The sequence below is a fragment of the Dermacentor andersoni genome, chromosome 1 (assembly GCF_023375885.2).
Source record: "Dermacentor andersoni chromosome 1, qqDerAnde1_hic_scaffold, whole genome shotgun sequence".
In the NCBI taxonomy this organism is placed as follows: Eukaryota; Metazoa; Arthropoda; class Arachnida; order Ixodida; family Ixodidae; genus Dermacentor; species Dermacentor andersoni.
In genome coordinates, this window is record NC_092814.1 from 21954173 (window position 1) to 21966670 (window position 12498).

The 12498-nt window shown below is 45.0% G+C and overlaps 1 protein-coding gene across 3 annotated transcripts in view; it reads right to left on the reverse strand.

The window, feature by feature from the left end:
* Positions 1–12498, reverse strand: part of LOC126545442 (transcription elongation regulator 1) — a 354732-nt gene that overhangs the window by 20634 nt on the left and 321600 nt on the right. For all 3 annotated transcript variants that reach the window (XM_055061241.2, XM_050193319.3, XM_050193318.3), the window contains exons 17-18: positions 5713–5870; positions 5574–5634 (exon numbers count right to left, since the gene is read on the reverse strand). In XM_055061241.2, coding sequence (XP_054917216.1) covers positions 5574–5634; positions 5713–5870 — 219 coding nt within the window. The remainder of the gene's footprint in view (positions 1–5573; positions 5635–5712; positions 5871–12498) is intronic.

Consider the following 12498-nt stretch of genomic DNA (forward strand, 5'->3'; position numbering starts at 1 on the left):
CACTGCGGCTGCTTTTTCGTCAAGTGGCGTGGACCGTTCGGGCATCCTGCGACATCACATGGAAGCTGAATCCTTTGCTATTTGCAGTTTGTGCAAGTTTCGCAAGCCAGCAAAACCAGCGATGCACTACGCGATCAGGAAAGTACTGAAACGCGAGTTAAGTGAAAACGAAACCTTTCGACTGCCTGTGTCGTTGTCAACGGCAATTTCAATGAGTTCTTTTTTCTAAACATGAAATGGAACTGGACAAGTAGCATTTTATTTCATCTTATAATCCAATACGAGGATGTCTTTTGCAACAAGTAGTTGAGCACTAGTGACAGAATTTAACTGAGAAGTGCTTTCGTCATCAGGCAATTGCTTGAATGCCCCGGGAGAGAGACTAATCATGTCTTGCATTTACCTCGATTTCTCGATTATTAAAGCTCTGTTCGCTATAATATTGACCCCTTATAGATTCTCGAGCACTAATCTATCACTTTAGCTTGGCTTAGAATCTTCCTTTAGTGTCCCTTTAAGTAGACGCCAGTTGGTGACATCATGAATCCAAGGGGGGGAGCGGTCGGTAGCGTAATGGTTCCATGGCTGATAGGATGTAGCAGAAAAAATATTGGGTCATTGCTGATCGTACAAACGCCATGCTGCTTGGATGGCACGTGGAAGGCAGTTTGTTGATGCAAACACGTTGGGTCAGCAGCAGAGGAGCATAGCGTCGACGTTCCAGTGAAGCAGAGAAAGAATCCCTGTATGAAGTAAAAGAAGAGCTTGATTCAAGCCATGCTCTCGCCAGGCCCACCGTGCCCACTGAAGGCGAAGTGGTAAAGGCAGTCATTTAAGTAGATGCCAGTTGGTGACATCATGAATCCAAGGGGGGGAGCGGTCGGTAGCGTAATGGTTCCATAGCTGATAGGAAGTAGCCTAAAAAATTTTGGGCCATTGCTGATCATGCAAACGTCATGCTACTTGGATGGCACGTGGAAGGCAGTTTGTTGATGCAAACACGATGGGTCAGCAGCACAGGGGCATAGCGTCAATGTTCTGGTGAAGCAGAGAAAGAATCCCTGCATGAAGTAAAGGAAGGGCTTGATTAACGCCATGCTCTCGCCAGGCCCATTGTTCCCACTCTATGTTGACGCATCTGCCTGTTTGGCCAATGTACATATGGTCACATGTACATTGGCCAAACAGGCAGATGTGTCAACATACACCTAAAACACAGAAATTCATTAAACGAAACACCATCCTCTCATCTCGCTTTACATTGTAATTCATGCCCATGTAAACCCACCTTCGAAAACACAGTCCTTTTGTTCCGTCACCCTAACCGAACCATACAAGAAATGACGAAAGCCTATCATATTACCAAAAATGCCACGCTGTGTGTAAGCCAACCGGCCTTATTACTAGATGATAAAGAATTCAATTTTATTAATCGATAGAGTCGACTCCCGATAATTCGAAGCCGCTTAATTGGAATTTTCGGTTAATTAGAAGTGAGGTGCTGGTCCGTCAGTTTTGCATGTATTCCTATGGAAGAAATCGCTCAATAATTCGAAGTCCAGTAATATTGTTTAATTGGAAGTTTATTTCCAGCCGGGATCCTCGAGGTGACCGTCATTCTTTGGTAGAATGTGAAATTTTTCAAGTGCTGCAACAGCTCCATGCTCCGCGTTGGTGTCATCGCCACCACAGCCGTCCGCAACGCCGCCCTTCTTGGAGCGGCACGATTATTCATTGCTACGGCTGCCATGGCCTCTGTGATCAGCTCCAGCGGGAGGCGAAGCGGCTGCCGCGCGTAGCCGGAGCTTATCACGGTGGCCATGCGGGTTGCATAGGTGCACGCAGCACTGCATACTGGCAGTGGCGAGATTGTGCGAGAGTAGGCTTGCAGCGTGCACAGCATATGTCGAGGCGTGTGTTTGTCGATCGCTTTTGCGCGGGTAGCTCGTTGGCTAAGTTGTTCTGCGGGTGATCCTACGCTTCGGAATTGACTGTACATAGTCGCACAGTTGATAGCCACGGAAAACCATGGCTCTTATCACATGCTCGACCTGGGAACAAAAGTCGAGGTTTTGAAGGAAGTTGAGAAGGGAGGTGTCGCCAAACATGACTGGCACGGAACGATGTCGCTTACTTGTGATCGGGAAAACCGCCAAGCCAAGATGTTTTAAAGGCGTAAAGACGCTGCCTGTGGACTATGAGTCGAACAAGAAAGCGTGGATGACAGCCAAAATCTTCAAGAGCTGGATAAACAAATTGGACCGCAAGTTTGCTTCTTCAAACCGCAAGGTGTTGATCCTTGTGGATCACTGCAGTGCTCACGTGAATGTGCCAGCGTTGAGTGCAATAAGCCTCGCATTTTTGCCCGCAAACACAACAGCTGTTTTGCAGCCAATGGACCAAGGCATCATCAAGAATGTTAAGGTCCTGTACAGGCGGCACCTCCTCGAGCGCATGATTTTGTGCATGGATAACTCCGCAAAATACGAGGTGAGCTTGCTCAGTGCTACCCACATGTTAGCGCGAGCATGGGATCGTGTGAAGCAAGAAACAATTGCAAACTGCTTCAGGGCTTGCGGTTTTATGGCAGCTTCTTCGAAGGATGCCTCTGCAATTTCATCGGAAGAAGCGTCAACAAGCGAGCTTGACGGCATTGATTTTGGCGATACTCTCGGGGACGTCAATTTTGAAGATTACGTCGCCGTAGACAAGGCGGTCAAAATGTGCGGTGCACTGACAGATAATGAGATTCTGAAGATTATTCGGCCCCAGGAAGCGACGATGATGTTGAAGACGAGCCGCAACCTAAGGCTGCCGATGCAGCTGCGGGCCTTGTTCTCGCGGAGCGCTTCTTTGTCGCTGAAGGTAACGCGGAAGAAGTGTTCTGCCACATCCACGGCCTGCAGAACTTGCTTTCAGCAGCACAATTCGGCAAGAAGAAGCAGAGCAAGATGACCGACTATTTTTCTTAGAGAAAATACTGGATTTCGCTACTAATAAAGTGCTGTTTTTGTGTTTAGTGCTTACTTGGAAGTTTAATTCTAAGTTTTTTGCGGTCCCCGTGAACTTCGTATTAACGGGACTCGACTGTATTTACACGTGCCTTAGATGTATGCTGCTTTTATACCTCATCTTAACATGCGCAATGCATACATTTTCTCTATATGTATTTTTTCCATACGTGCATTAAACATCAGTTGTGAGTGAGCACGTGTGGCGTTTCCTTTTCTACATCCTCCATGTTTTTTAGTGCTCAAAGTTTTTTCGTATTTACTTGCACAACGATCGCAATTGCGTAATGATTGCACCCCGAACTTGCCGCAGCGTTATGTCGTGTGCCAAGTCTAGCTAATGATGATTGCGCTTACCATCTGTCGAATGCTGCCGAATGCTATGCAAACGACTCTTCAAGACATACCAAGCGGTCTGCACGCACCAAACATTCTTAAGCAGATGCTCCATTTCATTCCTTTTATCACTTACTGCATTTCCATGAAAAAGAAAGAGCTAAAACCAAACTTGCCTTGGCTTTATTATTTGTAGGCTTTATAATGGTTGTGGTCAACAACAAAAAAGGCGGCTTTCAATTCCTCTCGTCTACGCTCGTGGGCACGCAACAAATCGTGAGCGGTAACGATAGTAGCCACATTTACACTGATACATTAGAAGTGTACCCTATTGATACGCCGACACTTGTAACACAGCTAAGATAATCGCCCACCCTTAGCGGAAACGTGCTGTATTGGGACAGCAGTGAAGACAAATGCCGTAGTTTTCGCAGCATGCCCACCATGTGTTTCTATGTCACTGGCAGCTAAGCGCGCCCATCTCTGTTTCTGTCCCCTCAAAGTGGACAGGCTACGGTATTGCCGCAAATTTGCCGATATTAATGATATTATTCATTACTGATACGGAAGAAACTGTTTCAATGCACGTAATGTGCTAATGAGAAGAAGAAAAAAATCGCGTTCGGCTTGCTTCGCCGGCCGCCATTTTTATTTTGGTGTCCCGTACTGTTACAGCGGGAGCCGGCTGTTTCTTGACCTCTTGTCATCCCACAGCAAATGCGGGATGAAGAAAATTTTTTCTGTTCGCCGAAAATTTAACCCGCTTAATGATCACAGCCCCGAATTTGCGTCAATTATTTTGACAAAAAAGTGCTATCATTATGCAAGTAAATACGGTATTAATACGTGTTAACAACTAGCCCACCTATTCAACCTTTAGCTAGGCCTAGCGTTGCCGCAGTGGTGGCTACGGCTGCCAGTGGATCTGCGTGCGATAGCACCGGTTTGAGGCGGCGAATCAAAATGGCGGCGGTGGTGGCTGTGAATAAAGGCGTTTCGGACCTGTGGTAACGGCAAAATGTCTGGAAAGTTGGACTGCGAAGGGTTCTTGCATCCGAAATTTCAGATGTTCTGATACATTGACTCTATCGGGTACATGGTGGTGACGTGAAGTCGTCCGAATGATCGGCATCTGAAAATTGGTAGTCGACTGTGCACTGGCAACTCCTCCAGCCGACGACACGGTGTCAAAGATGATTGGTTACGATTCCTCTCCGTTACTCGAGCCAGCATTACCGCTACTTTCATTCCTTTTCAATAAATTTACAGCTAATTTTCCCTGATAGAAGCATCAATTACCAGAGTTTTCCCTCAGCATTTCCAGACTATCCAAAATCCTCTGAGAATTCCCAGTTTTCCCGGTTTGTAGGCACCCTGTGCCATTTCTCATCACCCAAACCAAAGTTTCGAGCACAGCCAACAGCAGGGAAAGCTATGCTAACCCTCTTTTGGGTCAAAAAAAGGTGTCAGCTTGGAGAATGGCACGTTCCTAGGAGCCACTATCCCTAGTGAATCATACTCCGACCTAATAATAAAAAAAGAAAAAAGAAAAAACATCTCCGGCCTGCAGTCAAATCGAAACGACTTGGATTGCTGTCTGCAGGTTTTCTGTTGCGAGATGACAGTGCATGGCCCCGTACAGACGGTGCATGGCCCCGTACAGACGGTGCACAGCTCCATACAACCCATGCCACAGTTGCGACAATAACAGACTTGAAGTTCAAGTATCTTCTACATCCACCATACTCACCAGACCTTGACCTAAGTGACTTCCATATGCTTGGACCACTCAAAGAAGCCCTGGGCCAGAAATTCCTTTCTGATGGAGAGGTATGCCGTGCAGTACATGAGTGGTTGTGCACACTCCCACATGAATTCTTTTCTACGGGAATTCAGGCACTTCGTAACTGCTCGCAAACTTACATTGAGCCTTGGGGAGATTTTGTCAAGAAGTAATGCAGCTTTGTGCCGCATGTGCACTATTGAAAAAAAAAAATATATATTTAAGGTTTTCATTTGACTCACCCTCATATACCAATGATCCTTGCAAAATTACTTGTTTACACTGTCACACGGTGTTGGGTTTCCGAAACATTTGTTGGCAGCTAGAAAATCACTTATAACTTTTTGATAGAAAATGGCAAAAAACTGCTTTTTCTGCAACATATTTTGAATGCATGGAGATACTTAAAACAATGTTTTAGAAGGTGGTGATGAGGTACGTACCTCAAGGACCTTTTGGATATCTAACAAATGCTGCTCCGACTCCTCAATTTGCTTTTTGGACCTGCACAACAGGAATCAAAGTGAGTTCGAAACCGCCATTGGACCTTGTCTAAGATATCAGAACAGAACTATTACTAACTTGTATGTTATTGTCTTGGTTTCCTTCAGCAACTCACGAAAATCAGACTTAGCTGCAGCCATTTTATCCTTGAGGTATTCCTTGAACTCCTTCTCGCATTTGCGCTCACTTGATGAAAACTTTGCGTATCTGGGGTCATCCCGTATCATTTTTTTAACCTGTAAAGAAATCCAGATGAAGGAACGTCCGTGAAAAAGCTGCAGCATACACAGTAGAGTTCCTCCTATATATCTTGTAGACTGTGCTGTGCTGTGAATATATGACACTAGAAAAGTGGTTCTCAAGCATGTTGCTTCCAAGGAGCCGCCTACCACCCCAATAGATAGGCTAGGCTTAGTGCACAACACGTTTGGCGCCTATGGTGGTATTGGGCAGGCTACTTCGACAGCGACGTGCAACCCAAATGGTCCAAACTGGGTGCAAACATTATGAGCAAAGACAAGAAAGCATCACAAAAAAAGGTATGCTGAGAAAGAATCACAGCTTTCAGTGCTTATCACACAAAGACACTTACAACATCTCACCACAAGAGGTCTTAGAATTAGTGGCGACTCTACTTTGAGTACAGTAAAACATCGTTAATTCAGATTTTACGGGACCGAACAAAATGACCGAATTAACCGAATGCCGAATTATTGAGGGTATCAAGAAAACAATAAACAAGGCTTACTACATCAACATGCTTTTATTTACCGAACGAATCAGCAAATCCTGTTTCTATTTTGCACAAGAGCAGTGCAGAAGCTGCAATTCTCATCATCTTGCAACTTCCTTCGCAGCGCAGCCACAGTAAGTGTAATCTGAGACACGCTTTTTAATACCACGCACACATCTCAATTATTTTTTCGCCAGTGAGCTGGTCACCAACAAATCGTCCGTCCATTGTGATGCAGCCAGTGCTCTTTATCTTCGACAGCTTTGCACCAAGTCAAAGCGAAACTACTGTTTGCCGCAATCGCTGCGGGCGAAACCGCGGCCGCCATTAACGTGATCATGGATGGCGACCTTGCAGTTCTGAAGGCAGGCTCCCGACGCATGCGCCAAGTCACAATGAAACATACCGTTTGTAGCAACAAATGCGGACGAAACCCTGGTTGCTATCGACGCAATCACAGATGGTGACTATGCAGTTTTAAAGGCATGCAGCTGACACGTGCACCGAATCAAAACAAAACTACTGCTTGCTGCAACTGCTGCGGACAAAACTGCGGTGGTTACTGACGTGATCATGGATGGCGACTGCGCAGCTAAGGCACACAGCCAGCTGCCAACACGGTTTTATGCGTGGTGATAAACACAAGAATAAAGGCTTAAGGGCACAATTAGGCATGAGGCATTCCGGCGTTACTGTCAGTCATGTATCACGTAAGATTTATGTTGATGACTATGACAATGCGGACTCCGCCGCTTTGTTTTGGTTGGACGCTAGCGCCGTTCTCCCTCTTTTGTGTTGCACATTTGCGGTGCTTCGCACTCACCAAGCTACTGTACTGTAGTACCAGCTAGCTTGTGCTACTCTGTGTATTTATTTCTTAATCCCCTGTCATATACGTCAGTGCACATGCTAGCGGCACCTATCTGCAAACGGCACAAATGCGCATGGTTCACCATCTTAGCCACTCAACGAGCGCGGAATTCGGGATAATTTATCAGTGGCTCGCGGAGCCCTGAACAGGGGCCTACGGAAACCACTTTGAGAACCCATGCACTAGCACATTAACATGCGTAAGAGCAGTAGGTCCAACCTCTAGAATTTATATAAGCTTGAGGTTTCCGTATTGTAAAACTATAGTGTGAATGAAACAGATAGCACAAAGAAAAGACGTCACTACACAAACACTTGTGTTGTCTTTCTTTGTTTTGTCTGGCTTAAGTTGCAGTCATATTGACCAGCCCCCCTTACAACAATGCCAGCCTAAGTTTAGAGGCCTTTAAAGACGTTACCTAATTCAGTGGGTTCTGAAAAACCAACTGAATTTGGAATCGTAGATAAAAATATGCAGTGCCCTCTTCAAAATGGGCAGCATAAGGTTCCTTGTGTTAAAGGGGCAATGAAACCAAATTTTCTGGCTTGAAATATGCATAGCTTGTTAAACTGCACATGTCCTGCAGCACGCTGGCAAAATTTGAGCGAATTCGGTGTGGTAGAAAATGTGTATTTGAATTTTTTTTTTATAATGTACTAGAATCGTACAGCAGTCTGGGAATGCTGAGGGGTGACGAAATGAAATGGACCTTTGGAAGCAGCTTCCTTGGAGCAATGAAAGCTGATCTTAAAGGCCATGCTTTTGTGTATGCAAGCACCGCAAGTGATTTCAAAAGTGGAAAATGCGTCATGGCTGCCATCTGTCATTTCATTTTTCAATGGCAATCCTGGTGGTCTGCTGCTGCATTTAACCATGCAAGTGAAGGAATTGTGGACACAATTCAATGGTTATGCTCCTGCTGCACCACTGGGTGCCAGAGCATGTGGAGCAAAATGTCTGATACGATCTCTAGCTGCTTCAGAACAGACGAAATAGCGGTGGTGCTGCATTTGCCTATGTCACATGGTCCATGCCAAAATTGCAGTTGCTATGGGGGGAAGGCCTCAGAGAAATTTCGAGCTGCAATGTGCGCCGAGAGCCCAGGTTTTTTTGTTTTTGTTTTTTGAGAGTGGCTCCTCTATTCTCAGATACAATGATAAACTGAGATTAGCCGGACAACCATGTCATGGCCCCTTTAACAACAGCCTATACACACCAGGGTAAGCAAAACATACAAACCGATACATTGAAATATAGTATTTACTCGAATCTAGGTTGGCCCCGATACTAATCTGACCCCCGAAAGTCGGAAGCCAGGGAAAAAAAGAAAAGAAAAAAAAAAAAAAAAAAAAAAGAAAAAGAAAAAAAAAAAAAAAGAAAAAAGAACTTACCTCCAATGTAGGCCAAACAAAAAAGCGAGGACAGCGTTCACAAAATGAAAGCAGTACTTATTGAATATGAACATGCCGAGCTCATTCTACGTCATCATCGCTGCTGGCCTTGTCGCTATCTTCCTTATCGTTGGCATCTCCTTGTTGCAGCGCATGCAGAAAGCATATCCCTTTGCCCCCTCCAATGACGGATGTTTTTCTCAATGATGTCGAAGTTCTGCACAGCTTGAACATGTGATGATGCCTCTGTGGCTAGCACAACTTTTCGTGTTAAAGTGGCATTACAGTGGCATCGTCTGTACGGTGCCATTACGATAACGCCATGCCACACGCCAACGTCGCATGTGTACTCCAGTTGGCTACTGGTGCGACTAGTAGTGGCTGCGATACTGACTTTTCTTGATGGCACTATCTATGCACCATATTTATCAATTTCAATTAAAAACTGGCGTGCTTTTTAAAATCCTGGAATCTAAGCCGACCCTTGAGTTTGGTATACAATTATTTGAAAAAAAAAAAAAAAAACTATCAGCCTACATTCTAATAAATACGGCAGATAAAATAAGCCTCCTGAGCTTCGTAATGACAGCACTCCGATATCCATGAATCTATTTCTGACATGAACGCATACCACAATGACCAATTGTGCTGGGCACTAGAATCAGCACAAGAGCAACGCAGAGGACAGTGCTGGATGCAACAACCGCTACCAACTTGCAAACACTATGAAATGGCACGTTAGCTTTTCTCTGTCCCTAGTACATGGTGACAGAGATAATGCATAGAAAGGACACTGCCTATCACTTGTGACCTGCTACAATGCTGCTCTGATTAAAGATGTTGAGAAAAAAAGTGCCACCGTTATTATAACGGGAAAATCAGACATCCACCCATTCATAGCAACTGCTGCAAGGGAAACCCATATGAGTTCCTCGAAAGAAAAGCCTCGCAGTTGAAGAAAAATTCGTCCTGGTTCGGGACTCGAACCCTGGACCACCGCCTTTCCGGGGCAGCCGCTCTACCTAAAGCCCCTTAAACTTCGTAAAGTAGCGTCACGCTTTGAAGAATGCCGCCCCCCTCCTCACACACTCTGGTCGAGGTCGACGCAGCGTCGCCATTGGCCCTAATGGCATCACGTGGGCCCTCGCGTCAGCTTCGTTTGTTTATAGTTGCGCTTCAGTGCCATTTTTGCTTGGGACGCGTCTGTGGAGTGGCGATGAGCACATGTTGGCGCCGTTGCTCTTCTGTGTAGTTTTGGTTTGTGCACACCTTGAACTTTTGTGGCAAGTGCGATGTCGCTTCACGGCATTTTCTATCACCATAACCTGCAGTGCCTTCATATGCCAAAGTAGTTTCAGCAAAGACAAGAAGCTCTTCTCAATACCGTCCGGTAAGTGCTACGGGTTAGGAAGAAAGACATGGATTCATTGAATTGGGAGGGAGAACTTCAGATCAATATTTTCCGCACGAATATACGAGGTAGTTGCGAGTCTCTCATAGTATAGTCCTACGCGATGTGTAGCACGGTCCTATTTGGTGAGCTTAATCATATTGTACGCCAACAGGCTCGAATTCGCGGGCACGTGAGGCTGCTTGAGAAAACGTGATTACGAAACCTTTAGGATTCAGCGCATTCCTTTTGACGAAATTTGAGGCTCGATGACCAGGCAACAAGGAAAGTTTCTAAAACTGACTGCTTTGAAGCATTTTTTAGAATAGTTTGAATGTTTGTTTTAATGGCAATTATAGTTGTTGATATGCTTGTCTCAATTTTGCATGCATGGCAACTATCTTTGCTTACTCTCCAAGAAATGCTCAATTGTGGCAAACCTTGTGCTACATATTGTTTCTAATGAAGGTACTGTCACTTTAACTGCTTACCTGTACAGCATATATAAGTTAATGAACTCATAAAAAAATAGAGAAAGGAAAGGCAGTCTCAATTTCCAGTGGACACCTAAACTGTCCCACAGTTCATCTTAGGAAATCATCTTAGGAAAGCAACTCTCCACATTTTGTGATTACTAACTAGCCTTCTTCAAAGCAAATAGCTTTGTTTGCCTCTTTTGTTCGTGTTTGTCATTGACGGTCGCCCGGTGGATTCGCGATACAAAGGAAAAGTGTGTGTGCTCTCCCGAAACTGAGTTCGTCGCCGAACGACAGCTTGATAGGTCTTTGAGACGCACGTGTTAATTCATGTCAGCTTTAAAGTGTGTGTAGGTTAAGATGCGGCGGTGGAGCACTCACAAAGAAAACGTGCTCGTCCACTGGCTGGCTTAGTCGTCGTTCGCTCGTTCGTTCAACTGTTAGCTCGTTTGACCACTATGTCTTTGAGACACAAGCAATGAGATAACAAATGGTGCCTCAATTGAACGATTGCATCATTTCACTTACTGTAATTTCGACCGCATCATAGCACGGCAATACTTTGCGCGGTCATCACTTTACTAAAGTCATATCCTAAATGGAGTTAGCACAACCGTCCTCAATGCATGTACCTTAGTGCAACTCTTACTAAAGTCATATCGTAAATGGAGTTAGCACAACCGTCCTCAATGCATGTACCTTAGTGCAACTCTTACTAAAGTCATATCGTAAATGGAGTGAGCGCAACCGTCCTCAATGCATGTACCTTAGTGCAACTCTTACTAAAGTCATATCGTAAATGGAGTTAGCGCAACCGTCCTCAATGCATGTACCTTAGTGCAACTCGGTTCGCGAAAAGTAAGTCACTTCATGAACGGACGAGCTAACGCACGATGAAATGTTATTCGTGATGAGTCACTAAAATGAAAAAAATAATGTACTTGCTTGAGCCTGAATGAAGCCCTGTTACCGCATTACAGCTTCGCGAACGAATATTAAAAAACTGATTTCATTTTCTATATACGCAGAATCCCGACTCTATGATCGACCACGCGTATTTCTGTTGACTTTGAGGCACGAGAAACATAATAGCACCATCGCCCACCTCTGAGCCTTTGTGCGTGCTTGGAAGATTGGCAAGCATGCACGTTGGTGGCACTGTAGCTCGTAATACTTTTTCGAACCTTCAGAGCAGCAATCGTTCGTGCCCTCTGTCGGCCTTTGTACGTCATAGCTATGTTCTGCGAATTCACATGGTAAGGACAGCATGGTTTATTTAGGCTACTGAGGGCTTGCTGGAGATCAGAATGTTGGCATTCGATCGTGAATGTGTTATTTACAACCATTCGCAAAGTATCTTGCGACACTGACTTGACAAATGTTGTGTATCTAAATGTAGCGCATGCAATACATTCGGAATCATTATGGCACAGTGTTAGCACTCCTTCAGATACTTAAAAAAAAATTATCAGAACAGGGAAAAAAGCTGCCGTCACTGAATTCGTATAACCGTCCGTATGGAAATTCTATGCTGTACACGAAGTTACTCGAAGCTAGAAAGCTAATGCAAATGCCTAAAGTGCACTGCCTTGTTATGCGTGCATTCACTCTGCTAAAGGCCGTCTGCTACATTCGAGCGGTGTAGGCAGCGCCACGGTTGGGGAGGGAGCGTGAAAGAGAGGAGAAATGAGGAGGACTGAAGGCGGAGGAGGAGAGTGTCGCTACTTTACGAAGTTTAAGGGGCTTTTGCTCTACCATCTGAGCTAACCAGGTGGCTAGCAGATGGCAGGGCGAAGTCGAATTTGTCAACAACTCGAAGCAAAGGCAAGAGTTTATCGTAATAGTTCTGCGGAAACCCGCAAGGTGGAGAGAAGTAATAATAAAGGGAAAATCAGACATCCACCCGTTCGTAGCAATTGCTACAGAGGACGAATTTTTCTTCAACTACGAGGCTTTTCTTTCGAGGAACTCTTATGAGTTTCCTTTGTAGCAATTGCTACGAA